Below are 20,400 nucleotides of genomic sequence, written 5' to 3'. Positions count from 1 at the left end.
TGGGAAGCTTACTAATGAATTGGACTTCAGCAAGCCCACCCACCATTGATTGGAACGTGACAAGTCCACTCATAAGTAGGACATCAGGAGTCCACCATTGAATGGAACAAGAAAAACTCACCTTAGAATGAGGCATAAAGCAGTAAGAAGCTAGAAATCATTGGACTTATGTGATTTGGAGGGATAGGAAACATGGGAACAAGAATAAACCATTAGCCTGTTGATTATGTTGAAACATTCAGTAACATGGACCATTGATTAATCAAGATGCTGTGGAGAGTGACTTAAGGAATCATTCCTGTTCATGGACCCAACCAGCCTAAGCTTCAGTCTGTAAGAAGGTAACTTTACTGAAATTCATCCTGTGATCAATCAACCATGCATTTTGAACCTTGTCTTTGAGGGTGACACCGTATGTGTTCATACTTTCATAGAAACAAAGGGAAAAGAGGGAAGTTAATACACAAATGAGAAAGTCAAGATAGTCTCAGAGATATCTGAGTCTTCCAGTTCTGAACTCATAGTCATCAGTGGGAGTGGAGAACCTGCTGCTGTGCCTGGAGTGTGTTGCCCAGGCTTTCTAGGTTTTGGATGTGGACTTGGACTGTAGACTTTTTAAAAAATCAGACTTTATTGGTTTTTATATTCTGTGTTTTTCATACGGTCTTTCTTGTTTTTTTGTGCATGAGGAGGAATTTAGGGGTTGATGTGCCTGTTCTGTTTTTGTTTGCTTTTTTGTGTGGGGAGAGGGGATTTGGGGTTTGATGATTGTGCTGCCTTTCTTTCCTTTCTTAGTTTTGTGGCTGTCTGGAGAAGAATAATTTCAGAGTTGTATACTTTGATAATAAATGAACCTTTGAACCTCAGTGGTAGCCTTCCTTCAGCTGACCACATCCTGTGCTGTGGAAACCTTCCTAAGCCCCTCATGCTGATGAATTCTTTTCATTCAAATTCTAAAATTCACTTCTTTGACTACACATTTATTTATTCATTCATTCACTCATTTATTTATTTATCTTTCTATCTACTTGTTTATTGGTTGATTGGTTCATTCATTGTTTCATTACAGCGAGGCATCAGTCCCATCTGGCCCAACTTCTCTAATATCTCCTCTGTAGCCTTGTAAAAATCTGATTCAAATAATAAAAGGTCTGTTAAACTCCTTCCAACATTGATCATCCTGAACGGTGTCACATAAATGCAAAGTTAAGTTTTTAATCCTGCTCTTTTGTATTTGTAAAAGTGAAGCATAGGCATGTCCATCAGCTGTATTCTGTAAGATCCCCTGTATCTCTCCTTATACAACCAGAGAAAGTCTGGATGTCACAATCAAATATAGTCAATGTCCCTTGGATCCAATTGTATCTTGTTTACATTGCCACTCAAGGTCAAATGGTGCAGAAACGGCCATTTTAGATAACAGCAACAAGGGCTACAGGCTAATAAAGAAACACAAATACAAATAGGAACAGAAATCCATGAGGGAATTCAGCAAATTCTGCCTTCACTGCAGCTGACAGCCTAAAGCTAAAGGTTGATCTGCTGCCCTGTGCATCCACTAAGCGGTGCTCTGTTGAATTTGCACTCTGAAGTCCTTCCACAGATGATTCAGCTTGAATGTTTATTTCTTCGAGCCTGCTGTGTTACCTTGGGACTGCTGGGATGGATGTTCAGACTGCACCCATGAACAATGGCTCAAAGGCAGTAGCTGCCTTCTGCAAGCATCACTGTCTTTGCTAACAAGCTCCACTCTGCAGCAAGTGTAGCCAGCTACCCGTTAAATCTCCACATGCACAATCCTCTTCACTTATTACTTACAGTCCATCATTTTCTCCAATGCAATCAAAGATGTTTGTTTAAACACTGAACTTCCCTCATTCTAGGTCAAGCTGTGACACAGAAAATCGAGTAGACAGTAATCTATCGGAATGTGAGTTCATTTGCAAACAATTATAAGGAAAGCCTAGATATTTATCAGGAACTTTATTAATAGTTTAGCTGGAGGTGATTCTGAGCTGGCATTGTCAAACTGAGCTCTCCTCCTTTGTATTGGCCTTTCCCCCAAGCTTCTGCCATCCTCCACATCTAAGCTCCTCCTCTCCACTGCTTAAGATCCACCCTCCCTTTTAGTCAGTGATTTTTAGCTCAATCATTAGGACCATGAGACATGTTTAAATATGCTTAGGATGTGGGAATCAATGTCAAGGACACCATTAATCAGCAGTACTTTTGAGCTTCCTCATGATTTGACAGAAACAAGCAGAATGCTAAACAGTCAGAGGGTGTTTTAAACTGAGTCCCAATGAAGGGTCTCGTTCCAAAATGTCAACTCTTTATTCCTCTCCATCGATGACCTGTTGAGGTCTTCCAGCAATTTTGTGTGTGTTACTCTGGACTTTCAGCATCTGTAGGATCTTGTGCTTCAAACTCAGCCATGTTGCCGTGGGGCTGAAGTCACATATGGGCCAGACCAAGTTCCCCACCTACATGAATATCTAGGGAATCATTTGGATTTCTAAAGTCTTACAGGTGCAAGATCATTTGCACTGCTAATGGCTTCCAAATATTCTAAATGAATTCAGATTTCACACTAGGATGTGAACTCTCATTCCGAGATTATTAATTCAGCTTTGTAACTGTATATTATTAGACTTAGTTTAAAATTGCTCATGTGGAATTTCAATATCCCACTGATGAAGGAACCTGGGGAAATGAACCTATATTAATGCTTTTATTTGAATTGCAAATTTTCCTCATTGTTGTCGGCCCCATTCAGCAACCATCATCAAAAATCACTTTGAATATAAGATTAAAAAAACTTGTATTTCCATGTTACCTTTTAATTCTAATTAATTAACAAAGACCAGTAACTTGCCCTTGCTTTTGTTTGCTTCCTTGATGATGTGATGTGACTTAATGGCATCTTACCTTGCACCTCAAGGTAGCCACTCCAGGTAGTCTCTCCACTTGATCCTGTGGCAACACAGATGTAGATACCAGTGTCGCTAACCTGGCAACAGAAGCACAGTCAATTTAGAAAGCGTTTTAGTTTTCCTCTATTGAATTTAGATTATACAGTGGCTACCATCAACGCGTGCTATAAACTGATAATATTTTGTTCAGAAGATTTCACCTCTTCTACATATGCAAATCAAAACTTCATCCAGTGGGGTGTAACAACAATATATACATTCAGCAATTTAGGCAGCATTAGTGGAGAGGAAAACAGACAATAAGGGGTACAGCCCAAGATGAGTCAAGGGAGCCAGGATCAATTTGAACAGTAGAACTGGCTCAGTAGATGTGCTCATGGATTATGCTTTTACATTAATGACCTCGTTAGAATTGGAAAATGCTTGGACCTAAGGAACTTTTAGTGTTTCATGCTAGTGAACCAAGGTAGGAAGCGAAGGGAAGGATGATAGCCAGATTATCAAGGTTGAACGGGAAAGGTGAGGGCAAGAAATAATGAGGCAAGGATAGCAGGTTGAAAGAATATTCACTTGAAATGTCAGCTCTTTTTACAGACGCTGCTTGATCTGCTTATTAAAGAAGCTGGTTGAGAGATGGTGTAAATAGCTGTAGTGGAGCAGAAGCATGGGAAATCTCTCACATAAAACTTTATGGAGAAGATATGGAAAGATCACACATTGCTGTCTAAGACAGAATGAGAGGCCTAATGCCATTAATCTCACTGTTAAATCTGGCAGTAGCAGTGTGCTCTAGAAAATTAGGAGATGCTGTGCCTTAAGCCTGTGTTGGTACATCAATGAAATTATTGACATATATGTGAATTTTGGGTGGATATAAGTTATCTTCCAAGCAATGTTCAGTTTCCATAACACAAACTGAGTTTAATTTTCAAAATATCACAAAATTGGGAACATTGTTCACTTCTTTCCCCTTCAGTCCTCTGTTATAGTCCTCTGTCTTCTCCTCTTCCTTTGATTGGTTGACCGCATCTTAATTGTTCATATTGGAGAGTGGGATTTGCACTGAGCCTCAGGAGGCTCTAGGGGAATTCACAGCCAAGCCTGATTCTGCCCTCTACACACATCTTCTTTCAGTAGATGAATCGAACTCTCAATGTGAGGTGTGGGGACAGGGCGATTAAGAGTCCAGTTTATTCTGTCATCTGGCCTGAGACTGAACGTGGGGCCGCCTGGTCCGAGAGGTTCAGCTACTCATGAACTAAACAGCTTCCAGAGAGAAACAGTAGTATGGCACAGAAGGAAATCATTTGGCTCCAGCTGTTTAAAAAATAGATGACACCAGACTGGTACCCAAGAGAAGCAACATTTTGCTGGCAGCTAACAGGAATATAATTATGTACTCGGGATCTAATCCTGTTAATCTCACTCACTGTTTTTTCTCAGTTTTCCTACCTACTTAGTCAGGGAGAAATACAGCATGGAGACAAGCCCTTCAGCCCACAGAAACTGCACTGACCACCATCAATTCACTGATACTAATCCCACATCAGTTTCATTCTCTTCACATTCTCAGCAACTTCACTCAGACTCTACCACCACCTACACACTAGGAAGAATTTACAGTGGGGCAATGAATGTACCACCCTGCTCATCCTTGGGATGTGGGTGGAAAGTGGCACCCAGCGGAAGTGTCCAAAATAATACACAACATGTTCAGTTCCACACAGACAGAAGTGAACTCTGATCCCTGTCTCTGAGAGGCAATGGCACTATTACTGCTCCACTGTATCACAGTTTTATTAAATTCTGCTTCTTAGCTAATGGACTGCTGATGCGCTTTATAAACATTACCGGCTGTTATGATGACTTAGCTGTGTGGTGAATTTTGAATCAATTGAACAGTGAAATTCAGAAACAGTATATGATAGACAGGTTCTATGATACTGGATCCTTGGAGCTACTGGTCCAAAGGTGAATTTTTGTCATCCTTAGGTCATGAGATACAAGTCACTTAAAGTTTTATAAATAATTGGATAAGGAGAATAATTAAATGGCTCTTTCAAAATGTCAGCACAAGCGTATGGGGCTGAAAAGCCTCCATCTGGGCATCATAAGTACAAACCCCATTTCCAGAAAAGTTGGGATGTTTTCCAAAATGCAATAAAAACAAAAATCTGTGATATGTTAATTCACGTGAACCTTTATTTAACTGACAAAAGTACAAAGAAAAGATTTTCAATAGTTTTACTGACCAACTTAATTGTATTTTGTAAATATACACAAATTTAGAATTTGATGGCTGCGACACACTCAACAAAAGTTGGGACAGAGTTAAAATAAGATTGAAAAGTGCACAGAATATTCAAGTAACACCGGATTGGAAGACTCCACATTAAGCAGACTAATTGGTAGCAGGTGAGGTATCATGACTGGGTATAAAAGTAGCGTCCATCAAAGGCTCAATCTTTGCAAGCAAGAATGGGTCGTGGCTCACCCCTTTGTGCCAAAATTCGTGACAGAATTGTTAGTCAGCTCAAAAGGAGCATTTCTCAACGCAAGATTGCAGAGAATTTAGATCTTTCAACATCTACAGTACATAATATTGTGAAAAGATTCAGAGAATTCAGAGACATCTCAGTGCGTAAAGGGCAAGGTTGGAAAACACTGTTGAATGCGCGTGATCTTCGAGCCCTCATGCGGCACTGCCTAAGAAACTGTCATGCTACTGTGACAATTATAGCCACCTGGGCTCAGGAGTACTTCAGAAAACCATTGTCACTCAACACAGTCCGTCGTTGCATCCAGAAATGCAACTTGAAACTGTATTACGCAAGGAGGAAGCCATACATCAACTCTATGCAGAAACGCCGGCGAGTTCTCTGGGCCCGAGCTCATCTCAGATGGACCGAAAGACTGTGGAACCGTGTGCTGTGCTCAGATGAGTCCATATTTCAGCTAGTTTTCGGAAAAAATGGGCGAAGAGTTCTCCGTGCCAAAGATGAAAACGACCATCCAGATTGTTATCAGCGAAAGGTGCAAAAGCCAGCATCTGTGATGGTATGGGGGTGCATCAGTGCCCACGGCATGGGTGAGTTGCATGTATGTGAAGGTACCATTGACTCTGAGGCGTATATTAGGATTTTAGAGAGACATATGTTGCCATCAAGGCGACGTCTCTTCCCAGGACGTTCATGCTTATTTCAGCAGGACGATACCAGACCACATTCTGCACGGGCTACAACAGTGTGGCTTTGTAGACACAGAGCGCGTGTGCTTGACTGGCCTGCTGCCAGTCCAGATCTATCTCCTATTGAAAATGTATGGCGCATCATGAAGAGGAGAATCAGACAACGGAGACCACGGACAGTTGAGCAGCTGAAGTCTTATATCAAGCAAGAATAGACAAAATTTCCACTTGCAAATCTACTACAATTAGTATCCTCAGTTCCAAAACGATTAAAAAGTGTTATTAAAAGGAAAGGTGATGTAACACAATGGTAAACATGCCTCTGTCCCAACTTTTGTTGAGTGTGTTGCAGCCATCAAATTCTAAATTTGTGTATGTTTACAAAATACAATTAAGTTGGTCAGTAAAACTATTGAAAACCTTTTCTTTGTACTTTTGTCAGTTAAATAAAGGTTAACGTGAATTAACATATCACAGATTTTTGTTTTTATTGCATTTTGGAAAACATCCCAACTTTTCTGGAAATGGGGTTTGTATATAAAAAGTCCCGTTAATTTAACATATGTGCTCTGAATTACATACCTTCTCAATTTTACTTACAATGAGGAAGATAAAATATGCTGACGTTTCATTATCACCATCTCACTATGAGATTGTAGTCAAAAATACTCCTGCCATCCTTCCCAACACAATGCCACACCATCAACTCAAAAACCGCAATATTAATTGAAATGGTGAATAATGCTCAAGTCAATGGTAATTTGCTTAACTAATTAGAGAGCTGGGAAGGATCAAGCACTGATCTAGCAGAGCATGCACCATAAAGGAAAACAGAGATACATCAGGGACCATGGTAAATTCATTGAAACGTCATCAAAGGGAATTATTAGGGTGACCACTGTTCATCAGTGTAAGCAAGGTCCATTCTGCAAACAACAAACTGATACCAACACTAATAGGACCAGTGGCGATCAGTTTATGTTTCTTGTGCCATACAGTCATAGTCAGACAGCACAGAAACAGGCCATTTCACCCAATTTATCCATGTTGACCAAGAAACATACCTCAGCTTTAATTTTCCTCTTTCAACCTAAATCAGTATCCTTCAGTTTTCAACTCTCCAACCCCAAGAAAACCACCATATCTACTCACCTCATGATTTTAAAAAAGCTCTATAATGTCACCCCTTAACCCCTGAAAAACATCCCAGTCTATCTTGCCTCTCCTTATAACTTAAAACGTTCCAGTTCCAGTCGGATCGCTGTGAATCTTTTCTGCACCATTTCCAGCTGAATTACATCCTACCTATAACTGGGTGACAAGAACTGTGCATAATACTAGCATGGATATAGCAGTGGCTGGTTGGCAGGAGGCACAGAGTGTGAATAAAGGGAGCCTTTCCTGGTTGGCTGCTGGTGATGAGCGGAGTTCCACAGGGGTCTGTGTTCGGACCGCTTCTTTTTATGTTATATGTCATTGACTTAGATGATGGAATTGATGGCTTTGTGGCAAAGTTTACAGACAATACCAAGATAGCCAGGTAGTTTTGTGGAAGCAGAAAGGCTACAGAAGGACTGAGAGAGATTAGGGGAATAGGCAAAGAAGTGGCAGATGGAATACAGTGTTGGGAAGTGTATAGTCATGCACTTTCTTTTTTTTTCCTCTCTCTGCTGGATTATGTATTGCATTGAACTGCTGCTGCTAAGTTAACAAATTTCACATCACATGCCAGTGATAATAAACCTGTTTCTGATTCTGATTCTGAAATAAAAGGATAGACTATTTTCTAAATGGGGAGAAAATTCAAAAATTTGAGGTGCAAAGGGACTTGGGAATCCTTGTGCAGGATTCCCTAAAGGTAATTTGCAGATTGAGTCAGTGTTGAGGAAGGTTCAAAGGTTCAATTTAACGTCTGAGAAATGTATACAATATACATCCTGAAATGCTTTTTCTTCGCAGATGCAATGCTAGCATTCATTTCAAGAGGACTGGAATATGTAATATTGAGGCTCTATAAAGCACTGTTGAGGCCTTATTGAATGGCAGAGCAGGCTTGACGGGCCAGATGGCCCACTCCTGCTCCTATTTCTTACGTTTTTAATGTTCTAACTTGAAGTATTGTGAGCAGTTTTGGGCCCCATATCTATGAAAGGATGTACTGACATTGGAGAGGGTTCAAAGGTGGTTCACGAAAATGATTCCAGGATTGAAAGGCTTATCATATGACGAGCGTTTGATGGTTCTGGGTTTGTACTCACTGGAATTAAGAAGAATGAGTAATGACCTAATTGAAACCTGTTGTATGTTGAAAGGCCTCAATGGAGTGGATGGGGAGAGGATGTTTCCTATGGTGGGGGGAGTCTAAGAACTGAGGACACAGCCTCAGAATAAAAGGGCACCCTTTTAGAATGGAGATGAGGAGGAATTTCTTTAGCCGGAGAGTGGTGAATCTATGGTACTTGTTGCCACAGGTGGTTGCGTAGGCCAGGCCATTGGGTATATTTAAAGCAGAGGTTCATAGGTTCTTGATTAATCAGGGCACGAAGGAATATGGGGAGAAGGCAGGAGATTGGGGCTGAGGGGGAAAATGGATCAGCCATGATGAAATGATGGAGCAGACTCGACAGGACAAATGGTCTAATTCTGCTCCCATATCTTATGGTCTTATGATATTCCATGTGTGGTCTCACCAATGACTTGAGCAGTTGCAACATAATGTTTCAATGCCTGTATTTAATGCCCTGGCTGATGAAGGAAAGCATGCCAAACATTTTCTTCACCACCCTGTCTTTCTGTGTTACCACTTTCAGGAACTATGTACCTATGTCCGAGGCCTTTCTGTTTTACAACACTCTCCAGGATCATCTTATCTATGCAAATCATGAGCTGGTTTAACCGCCAAAAATGCAACTCACAACACACACAAAAGCTGGAGGAACTCTGCAGGTCAGGCAGCATCCATGGAGGGAAATAAACAGTTGACACATCAGGCTGAGACCTTTCCTGAGTCCAGATGAAGGGTCTTGACCCAAAACATTGACTGTTTTCTTAGCTTTCAGAGATGCTGCGTGACCTGCTGAGCTCCTCCAGCTTTTGTGTACATTGGTCAAGGTTTTCAGCATCTGCAGAATCTTGTCTCCATAAAATATAACTTGCCCTTGTCCAAGTTAAAATCCACCTGCTATTCATTGGCCCACTTCCCCAGTTCATCTAGATCCTGTTGTAATCTTAGATAGCCTTCCTCTCTGTTCATTACACTATAATTTTGGTGCTATCCATAAACCTACTAACCATGTTAACAACATTTTCACTCCAACTCAGGCCCAGCTCTGATCGTTGTGGTGCGCTGCTGGTCACAGGCCTCCAATATGAAAAAAAAACTTTCCATTACCACCATCTGTCTCCATTCACCAAGCCAGCTTTATATCCAGTTGGTTATGTCATCCTAAAACCTATGTGTTCTAACCTTTCAGACTAGTGTACAGCGTGAGACCTAATGAAAAACTTTAAAATCCATGTAGACAACATTTTAAAACATGGCCTTGTTAATCACCTTCATTACCTCTTCAAAAAGCTCAATCAAATTTGTGAGGCATGAACTTCCACACAAAGTGATGCTGACTTTTCCTTATCACTCCTTGTCTACCCAAATGCTGGCAAGTTCCATCCCTCAGAATCCCCTCCAGTAGCTTCCCATCACTGGCCTATAGTTCCCCGGCTTGTTCTTGCAGCCATACTTAAATAAAAAACACACCATTAACCATGCTCTAATCTTCTGGTACCTCATCCATGGCAAAAGCTGATGCAAATGTCTCTGCCAGGGCCCTGCAATTTATTCCCCAGCTTCCCACAATATTAGTGATTTACTTGATCAGGCCCAGGGATTTACCCAACTTAATATTCCTTAAGACCACCAGCGCCTCCTCCATTCTGATTTGAATATGTTAGACCATAAGACCATAAGACAAAGGAGCAGAAGTCGGCCATTCGGCCTATCGAGTCTGCTCCGCCATTTTATCATGAGCTGATCCATTCTCCCATTTAGTCCCACTCCCCCATAACCTTTGATGCCCTGGCTACTCAGATACCTATCAATCTCTGCCTTAAATACACCCAATGACTTGGCCTCCACTGCTGCCCGTGGCAACAAATTCCATAGATTCACCACCCTCTGACTAAAAAAATTTCTTTGCGTTTCTGTTCTGAATGGGTGCCCTTCAATCCTTAAGTCACGCCCTCTCGTACTAGACTCCCCATCACGGGAAACAACTTTGCCACATCCACTCTGTCCATGTCTTTCAACATTCAAAATGTTTCTATGAGGTCTCCCCTCATTCTTCTAAACTCCAAGGAATACAGTCCAAGAGCAGACAAACGTTCCTCATATGTTAACCAGCTCATTCCCGGAATCATCCTAGTGAATCTTCTCTGTACCCTCTCCAACGTCAGCACATCCTTTCTTAAATAAGGAGACTAAAACTGCCCACAGTACTCCAAATGAGTTCTCACCAGCGCCTTATAGAGCCTCAAGATCAACATCCCTGCTCCTATACTCTATTCCTCTAGAAATGAATGCCAACATTGCATTCACCTTCTTCACCACCAACTCAACCTGGAGGTTAACCTTAAGGGTATCCTGTACAAGGACTCCCAAGTTCCGTTGCATCTCAGAACTTTGAATTCTTTCCCAATTTAAATAATAGTCTGCCCGTTTATTTCTTCTGCCAAAGTGCATAAGCATACACTTTCCAACATCGTATTTCATTTGCCACTTCTTTGCCCATTCTTCCAATCTACCCAAGTCTCTCTGCAGACTCTCCGTTTCCTCAGCACTACCGGCCCCTCCACCTATCTTCGTATCATCAGCAAACTTAGCCACAAAGCCATCTATTCTATATTCCAAATCGTTGATGTACAATGTAAAAAGAAGTGGCCCCAACACGGACCCCTGTCCAATAGATTACTACCTAATTCCTTCACTTCTATGATCTTATCCACGATAAATGCTGATGAGAAACTTTTATTTAACATACCACCCCAGGGTTCTGAAAGAGGTGGCTGAAGAGATTGCCGAGGGATGAGTAATGATCTTTCAAGAACCACTAAATTCTGGAAGACCGGAGATCTGCAAACATCATTCCACTCTTCAAGAAGGGAGAGAGGCAGAAGAAAGGAAACTGTAGGCCAGTTAGTCTGAGCTCAGTGGTTGGGAAGATGTTGGAGTTGATTATTTAGGATGCGGTCTCAGGGTACTTGGAGACACATAATAAAATAGGCCGTAGTCAACATGGTTTCGTCAAGGGAAAGTCTTGCCTGACAAATCTGTTGGAATTCTTTGAAGAAATAGCAAGCAGGATAGACAAGGTTAATTGGTTGATGTTGTGTACTTGGATTTTCAGAAGTCCTTTGACAAGGTACCACACATGAGGCTGCTTAACAAGTTATGAGCCCGTGGTATTACAGGAAAGATTCTATCATGGATAAAGCAGTGACAGACTGGCAGGAGGCAAAGGATGGGAATAAAGGGTTGGCTGCCAATGACTTGTGGTGCTCCACAGGGGTCTGTGTTGGGATCAATTCTTTTTATGCTATATGTCAATAGTTTAGATGATAGAATTGATGGCGTTGTTGCAAAGTTTGCAGACAATATGAAGACAGGTGGAGGGACAAGTAATTTTGAGGAAGTAGCGAGGATACAAAAGAACAGATGGATTCGGAGAATGGGCCAAGTAATGGCAGATGGAATACAGTGTTGGGAAGTGTATGGTCATGCACCTTGGTAGAAGAAATTAAAGGGTTGACTATTTTTCTAAATGGAGAGAAAATACAAAAAAAAATTGAGGCGCAAGGGAACTTGGGAGTCCTTGTGTGCAGGATTCCCTTAATATTAATTTGCAAGTTGAGTCTGTGGTGAGAAAGGCAAATGCAATGTTAGCATTCATTTCCAGAGGATGAAAATATAAAAGCATGGATGTAATGCTGAGACTTTATAAAGCACTGGTGATGCCTGACTTGGAGTATTTTGAGCAGTTTTGAGCCCCTTATCTTAGGAAGGACACTCTGAAACTGGAGAGGGTTCAAAGGAGGTTCATGAAAATGATTCCCGGATTGCATGGCCTGTCGTATAAAGAGTGGTTGATGGCTCTGTGCCTGTAATCACTAGAATTCAGAGGTGACCTCATTAAAACCTATCAAATGGCGAAAAGCCTTGATAGAGTGGATGTGGAGAGGGTGTTTCCTTTGGTGGGACAGTCTAAGACCAGAGGACACAGCCTCAGAATAGAGGAGCATCCTTTTAGAATGGAGATGAGGAGGAATTTCTTTAGTCAGAGAGTGGTGAATCTGTGGGATTCATTGCCACAGGCAGCTGTGGAGGCTAAGTCTTTATATATTTAAGGCAGAGATTGATAGATTCTTGATTGGTCAGGGCATGAGGAGATACAGGGAGAAGGCAGGAGATTGAGGCTGAGAGGAAAATTGGATCAGCCATGATGAAATGGTGAGCCAAATGGCTTAATTCCTCTACTATAACTTATGGTCATATTTCATTCATCTCCTGTGGCTTCACATATAGATGACCACAATGATCCTCAAAATAACCTCATCTTTCCCTAGTTACTGTCTTACTCTTCATATACTTGTAGAATCTCTTAGGAATCTCATCATTCTATCTATCAAAGCTATCTCATGTATTCTTCTTGTCCTCCCAATTTCCCTCTTGTATACTCCTACATCTCTTTTCAAAAGGGAAAGAGATGTAGGAGTATACTTAAAAGGGAGGAAATCTTAAGTATTTAGATTTCCCTCTTAAGGGAAATCTTAAGTATTTAGATTTCCCTCTTAAGGGAAATCTTAAGAAGTAAATCTAAATTTGAATTTGAAGGAATTTGTTTGATCCCATCTACGTATGTGTGGCATATGCTTCCTTTTTTCCTTGGCCAAAGACTCAATATGAATTGAATTGACTTATTACTTACATCCTTCACATACATGAGGCGTAAAAATCTTTATGTTACATCTCCGTCTAAATGTGCAATGTGCAATTTATAGTAATTTATAATAAATAGTATGTACACCAGGACAGTCAATATAGCATAGAAATACAGTTGTGTCAGTATGAATTAATCAGTCTGATGGCCTGGTGGAAGAAGCTGTCCTGGAGCCTACTGGCCCTGGCTGTGGTACCATTTCCCAGATGATAGCACTGGTAGCAGCTGGAACAGTTTGTGGTTGGGGTGACTCAGATCCCCAATGATTCTTTGGGCCCTTTTTACACACCGGTCTTTGTAAATGTCCTGAATAGTGGGAAGTTCACATCTACACATGTGCTGGGCTGTCCGCACCACTCTCTGCAGAGTCCTGTGATTGAGGGACTCTACAGTTTCCATACCAGGCAGTGATGCAGCCAGACAGGATGCTCTCAGTTGTGCCCCTGTCGGAAGTTCTTAGGATTTGGGGGCCAATACCAAACTTCTTCAACCGTCTGAGGTGAAAGTGGCGCTATTGGGCTTTTATCACCACACAGCCGGTATGTACAGACCACGTGAGATCCTCGGTGATGTTTACGCCGAGGAATTTAAAGCTGTTCACCCTCTCAACCCCAGATCCATTAACCAAGGTCCCCAGTCATGCCAGCTTTACCCTTCATTCAAGATGCTGTCCCGGATATTTCCCCAGCTCACTTTTGAAAGCCTCCCACTTTCCGGACATCCCTTTGCCTGTAAACAGCCTCTGTCTGTCTAAGAAAGGGATCCCCAACATTTTTTTTATATGCCATGGAGCCTTACCATTAACTGAGGGGGCCGTGGACCCCAGGTTGGAAACCTCTAGTCTAACATTTTCAAAATTTGCCTTGCTCCAATTCAGGAATTCAATTTGTGATCCAGTCCTATCTTTTCCCAGCACTACTTAAAATCTAACAGAATTATGGTCACTGATTCCGTAAGTGCTTTCCCAGTGACACTTCAGTCACTTGCCCAGCCTTATTCCCCAACTGGAGGTCAAGTGTTGATCCCTCTCTAGCAAGGCCAACTACATACTGTTTAAGAAAACCTTCATGGGCATATTTAACAAATTCTGCCCCATCCAAGCCCTTTGCACCATGACAGACCCAGTCAATATTAGGGAAGTAGAATCACCTTCTGTTACACTCCAATTATTCTTATAGCTAATTAATATTTCCCTACATTTGTTCCTCTAATTCCCCTCCTCTCTAAGTACTGCCATGATGTTCTCCTTAATCCAATGCACAACCCCCTCCTTTTCTCTACCTCCACCTCTATCAAGCACGTGGCACCTATTCCCTGAAACATTGAGCTACTAGTTCTGCCCCTCCCTTAACCATGTTTCTGTTATGCCTCTAATACCCCAGTCCCAAGCACAAGTCCATGCCCCAAGGTCATCTGCCTCACCTGACAGGTTTAAAATTAATGCAGTTTGGTCTTGTGGTGTAGGTCAGGAGATGATATAGGACACAAAACCAGAATGAGTCAGCTCACTTCATCTATTAACACCAGGATATCTTTATAGTCAACCTGAGCTAAGAAATAACCAAAGAGCAGAAGCTCTCATCCTACCCCTACAAAGGGCAACACCTTTGACAATAAGGCATTTACTCACAAGTGTATTAAAATGTAGCCCTAGGTCAGTGCAAAAGGCCTGTAGTTTAAATGTACATCCTCCAGAATCACAGGCAAGACTATAACTGCCAAATGAGGCAAGCAGACATGTTCTGGTTCAATCAGTAAATCAAGTGGTATTCCTCCAGTTGCACACTTCATTACATATCCCATTACACACCCCATTACACACTTTGCCCATAATATTCTATACCAGTCATTACACCCCACCTGGGTTTCATTTCCATCATAGGCTTTGGGGAAAAAACATTGCAAAAAAGGGTTTCATCTCATTATTGTAATCTGTACTTACATCTTGTTAACACATTACACCTTTGTTTCCTTTTTCTAATACTTACTGTACTGTGCTTAATGTCTCCTGTGCAAAAAAAAACTGTTTCAGAGAGGAACCACTAATTCAAACATAATAAACATGAAATCATATCTCACATAAATTGAATCCAAGTTCCTTAGCAATAACTGGTTGTCAATGACTTTAGCAGGCTAGTCTTCAGAAGTGCATTATTAATTCTTGAGGATTTGGCCCATATGCCCTGATAGGGTACTTTGTTTCCTCAGGACATCATCTAAGTTCAAGATTGGCAAAAGTCACAGAAACTCTTGGAGAAGTTAATTGATGATGAAAAAAAAATGGAGGGCTACGTAGGAGGGAAGGGTAAGATTTATCATAGAGTAGGTTAAAAGATTGGCACAACATTGTGCACCGAAGGGCCTGTACTATGCTGCAATGCTCTATATTCTATGTTATCTAGTTGACAATATGTAATAAGTGGTGTACTAAAAAAAATGGTGTTGGGGCCTCAGCTATTTATAATTTATGTTACGAACACATCAGTGGTACAGTTACTAAATTTACTCATGACACAATGAGGGAAAGCAATTTATGAAGAGGATATAGAAAGGCTACAAAAGAACATTTACAGGTGTGGGCAAAGATCTAGAAAGTGGAACATACTGTGGCAAAATGTGAAGTCATGCATTTTGGCAGGAAAAGTGGAAAAGAAGTGGTTACTGAATGCAGATCTGAGATGGTGTGGAACCTGGGTATCCTAGTGCATTGTTTACAAAAGGCCAGTATACTAAGTTCTCAGTATGCACCAGAAATAGGAGCATGGACCTCACAGATAACAAAAAGTTGCAGATACTTCTATGGCTGCTGTCAATGACCACTGGCTATTATACATAGAAACATACATAGAAAATAGGTGCAGGAGTAGGCCATTCGGCCCTTCGAGCCTGCACCGCCATTTATTATGATCATGGCTGATCATCCAACTCAGAACCCCGCCCCAGCCTTCCCTCCATACCCCCTGACCCCCATAGCCACAAGGGCCATATCTAACTCCCTCTTAAATATAGCCAATGAACTGGCCTCAACTGTTTCCTGTGGCAGAGAATTCCACAGATTCACCACTCTCTGTGTGAAGAAGTTTTTCCTAATCTCGGTCCTAAAAGGCTTCCCCTCTATCCTCAAACTGTGGCCCCTCGTTCTGGACTTCCCCAACATCGGGAACAATCTTCCTGCATCTAGCCTGTCCAATCCCTTTAGGATCTTATACGTTTCAATCAGATCCCCCCTCAATCTTCTAAATTCCAACGAGTACAAGCCCAGTTCATCCAGTCTTTCTTCATATGAAAGTCCTGCAATCCCAGGAATCAATCTGGTGAACCTTCTTTGTACTCCCTCTATGGCAAGGATGTCTTTCCTCAGATTAGGGGACCAAAACTGCACACAATACTCCAGGTGTGGTCTCACCAAGGCCTTGTACAACTGCAGTAGTACCTCCCTGCTCCTGTACTCGAATCCTCTCGCTATAAATGCCAGTATACCATTCGCCTTTTTCACCGCCTGCTGTACCTGCATGCCCACTTTCAATGACTGGTGTATAATGACACCCAGGTCTCGTTGCACCTCCCCTTTTCCTAATCGGCCACCATTCAGATAATAATCTGTTTTCTTATTTTTGCCACCAAAGTGGATAACTTCACATTTATCCACATTAAATTGCATCTGCCATGAATTTGCCCACTCACCCAACCTATCCAAGTCACCCTGCATCCTCTTAGCATCCTCCTCACAGCTAACACTGCCACCCAGCTTCGTGTCATCCGCAAACTTGGAGATGCTGCATTTAATTCCCTCATCCAAGTCAGTAATATATATTGTAAACAACTGAGGTCCCAGCACTGAGCCTTGCGGTACCCCACTAGTCACCGCCTGCCATTCTGAAAAGGTCCCGTTTATTCCCATTCTTTGCTTCCTATCTGCTAACCAACTCTCCACCCACACCAATACCTTACCCGCAATACCGTGTGCTTTAAGTTTGCACACTAATCTCCTGTGTGGGACCTTGTCAAAAGCCTTCTGAAAATCCAAATATACCACATCCACTGGTTCTCCCCTATCCACTCTACTAGTTACATCCTCAAAAAATTCTATGAGATTCGTCAGACATGATTTTCCTTTCACAAATCCATGCTGACTTTGTCCAATCATTTCACCGCTTTCCAAATGTGCTGTTATCACATCCTTGATAACTGACTCCAGCAGTTTCCCCACCACCGACGTTAGGCTAACCGGTCTATAATTCCCCGGTTTCTCTCTCCCTCCTTTTTTAAAAAGTGGAGTTACATTAGCCACCCTCCAATCCTCAGGAACTAGTCCAGAATCTAACGAGTTTTGAAAAATTATCACTAATGCATCCACTATTTCTTGGGCTACTTCCTTAAGCACCCTGGGATGCAGACCATCTGGCCCTGGGGATTTATCTGCCTTCAATCCCTTCAATTTACCTAACACCACTTCCCTACTAACATGTATTTCGCTCAGTTCCTCCATCTCACTGGACCCTCTGTCCCCTACTATTTCTGGAAGATTATTTATGTCCTCCTTAGTGAAGACAGAACCAAAGTAATTATTCAATTGGTCTGCCATGTCCTTGCTCCCCATAATCAATTCACCTGTTTCTGTCTGCAGGGGACCTACATTTGTCTTTACCAGTCTTTTCCTTTTCACATATCTATAAAAGCTTTTACAGTCCGTTTTTATGTTTCCTGCCAGTTTTCTCTCATAATCTTTTTTCCCCTTCCTAATTAAGCCCTTTGTCCTCCTCTGCTGAACTCTGAATTTCTCCCAGTCCTCAGGTGATCCACTTTCTCTGGCTAATTTGTATGCTTCTTCTTTGGAATTGATACTATCCCTAATTTCTCTTGTCAGCCACGGGTGCACTACCTTCCTTGATTTATTCTTTTGCCAAACTGGGATGAACAATTGTTGTAGTTCATCCATGCAACCTTTAAATGCTTGCCATTGCATATCCACCGTCAATCCTTTAAGTGTCATTTGCCAGTCTATCTTAGCTAATTCACGTCTCATACCTTCAAAGTTACCCCTCTTTAAGTTCAGAACCTTTGTTTCTGAATTAACTATGTCACTCTCCATCTTAATGAAGAATTCCACCATATTATGGTCACTCTTACCCAAGGGGCCTCTCACGACAAGATTGCTAATTAACCCTTTCTCATTGCTCAAAACCCAGTCTAGAATAGCCTGCTCTCTAGTTGTCCAACAGTGGTCAACTTGCATGGATATAAGACTTCCATGACTGTTTCACCTTGTTAAAGGACTCCATTTTCCAGCTTCAGCCACTGATCTATCCACATCCCAGACTCCAACTGTTTCTGACCCTCGCTGTGGTTGCAAGCCCGATACTCACACTCCAGCTCCTGGCTTCCTGGTCACACATATTCCATACCCCAGTCAAGCCACACCCTTACCACGCTTCTAACCTCAGCATTCCTGACCCTAACACCAGTCTGCCCCTTGCTGCACACTGTTGAAATCTCAATGGTTGCCAGCACAGGATGCAATCCATTTTGTGGTGAACAAGATTCAGCGGACAATGTAAGAGAGGGCTCTGGAGAAATGTGAAGTATTTACCAATTCTCCCAGTAATACACAACCAACCTCATGAGTATGTTAATCTATGGATAGTAACTCAGTGGATAATGAAGACAGAGTACATGCATGTGCAGCTAATAACTGAGAAAGCTAACATAATGTTATTGTTTATTGGCAGGGGGAATGGAATCTAAAAGTAGGAAGGTTTTGTTTCAGTTATGTAGGCGATTTATAAGACCACATCTGGAGTACTGTATACATTTCAGGAAGGATGTTAAATGCATTGGAACCTGTTCAGAAAAGTTGTACCAGACTGATGCCTTGAAAGCTCGAGTTATCGTATGAGGAAAGATTGCACAAACTACATGTACACCCACTGGTATTGAGAACAGAGGGAGAGGGTGAGTTAAACATACAAGATTTCTGAGGGTTCTTCATGAGTATTAGATGAGGAGGAGCTGTTTCCTCTTGTGCGAATGTCCAGAATTAGTAGCTCTTTAATTGCAGAGAGTCATATGTCTTTGAAGCTTAGCTGTATGAACAGTGTGCTTTCAAGGCAAAAATACCTTAGATAAATTTTTGATAAGGTAAGTGGGGATACAGAGCTGAGACTATGGTCAAGTCAGCCAGGATCTTAGTAAACAGTTCATGGACTCGAGTGACCCACTTCTGCTACTAATCTTTACATTTTTATGTGCATTTATATTTAAGAGTGATTATACATCAAAAAGAAATCACCACAAAGTGCTTTTGTATTTCTGCATTTGTGAAAGGCATCATATAAATGGCAGTTTTCTTTCTAATAATTTGATTAGATTTGGTATACTTTAATGTCACAGAAATGTATAAACAAAATATATATTAAATTATGCATTAAGACTCAGGTAGGCCAAGAATTGTTCATATTTCTGCACCAGGATCCTGGACTGTCACTTCACAGGACTGTCACTCCTTTGTTATTTAGTATGAGGGGGTCAACAAATAGGCTCTCTTCTGGCCCCCATTACAAATTAACATCTGTCATAAGAAAATGTCATTTGCTACACTGTCTGATTAAAAGTCGAAGATGGTGGCATCGTTCTGCCATCTCATAATGCTGGAAAAGGTCAAAGTTTGTGCAAACATTCTCTCTAAGGAGAGTAAATTGAATCATTTTATAAAGACTAACTATGTTAAGTCCAAACAGTGATTGATTCAAAATGTGGAGTTTTCGTATTCTGCGCCACAATTTACTGACACACACAATTGCACCCACAGAATAACCCTTTCATCTCTTTGAATAGACTTCAAATCATATACACATTCTCTAATTATTTGGATAATTCTTATTTGGATAGCTGTAAATAGAGATTCAGATGATCTCATGGTACAAATATAGCAAGAAAAAACTAAAGAATGGGTTAAGATTAAGCGAACATCATGAATTTAAAGCAATCCTCCACTATCTAGCCAACAGGAATTAAAGCTTCATAAACCAGAAATGAAGGACAAAATATTTGCTATGTGTAACGTGTTTTTTCGCTCTTCCTTTATGTTTCTCCTCTACCATTTCATAACCAGTTGCCGGAGTGGAGTATCACACACAACGTGCTTGATTTATCCTTCCCTTAATGTGGCGCCTACCAGTTTGTCATGAGAGTTCAGCAATTTCTACATTTCTGATCCATTATGTCACTTTATCATGGGACTAATCTAAGGAGGTCTCAACCTGGAAGTGTTGATGGGTCACTATAGAGTGAA

General features: G+C 41.4%; 1 protein-coding gene across 5 annotated transcripts in view; it reads right to left on the bottom strand.

The window, feature by feature from the left end:
• robo3 (roundabout, axon guidance receptor, homolog 3 (Drosophila)) overlaps positions 1-20,400 on the bottom strand; it is a 345,220-nt gene that overhangs the window by 86,101 nt on the left and 238,719 nt on the right. For all 5 annotated transcript variants that reach the window (XM_072238366.1, XM_072238370.1, XM_072238367.1 and 2 more), the window contains exon 10: positions 2,929-3,010. In XM_072238366.1, the coding sequence (XP_072094467.1) occupies positions 2,929-3,010 (82 nt within the window). The remainder of the gene's footprint in view (positions 1-2,928; positions 3,011-20,400) is intronic.

This window comes from Mobula birostris, chromosome 20, assembly GCF_030028105.1.
Source record: "Mobula birostris isolate sMobBir1 chromosome 20, sMobBir1.hap1, whole genome shotgun sequence".
NCBI lineage: Eukaryota > Metazoa > Chordata > Chondrichthyes > Myliobatiformes > Myliobatidae > Mobula > Mobula birostris.
The sequence above is the reverse complement of the archived record's forward strand: the minus strand, read 5'-3'. Positions and strand labels throughout refer to the sequence as shown.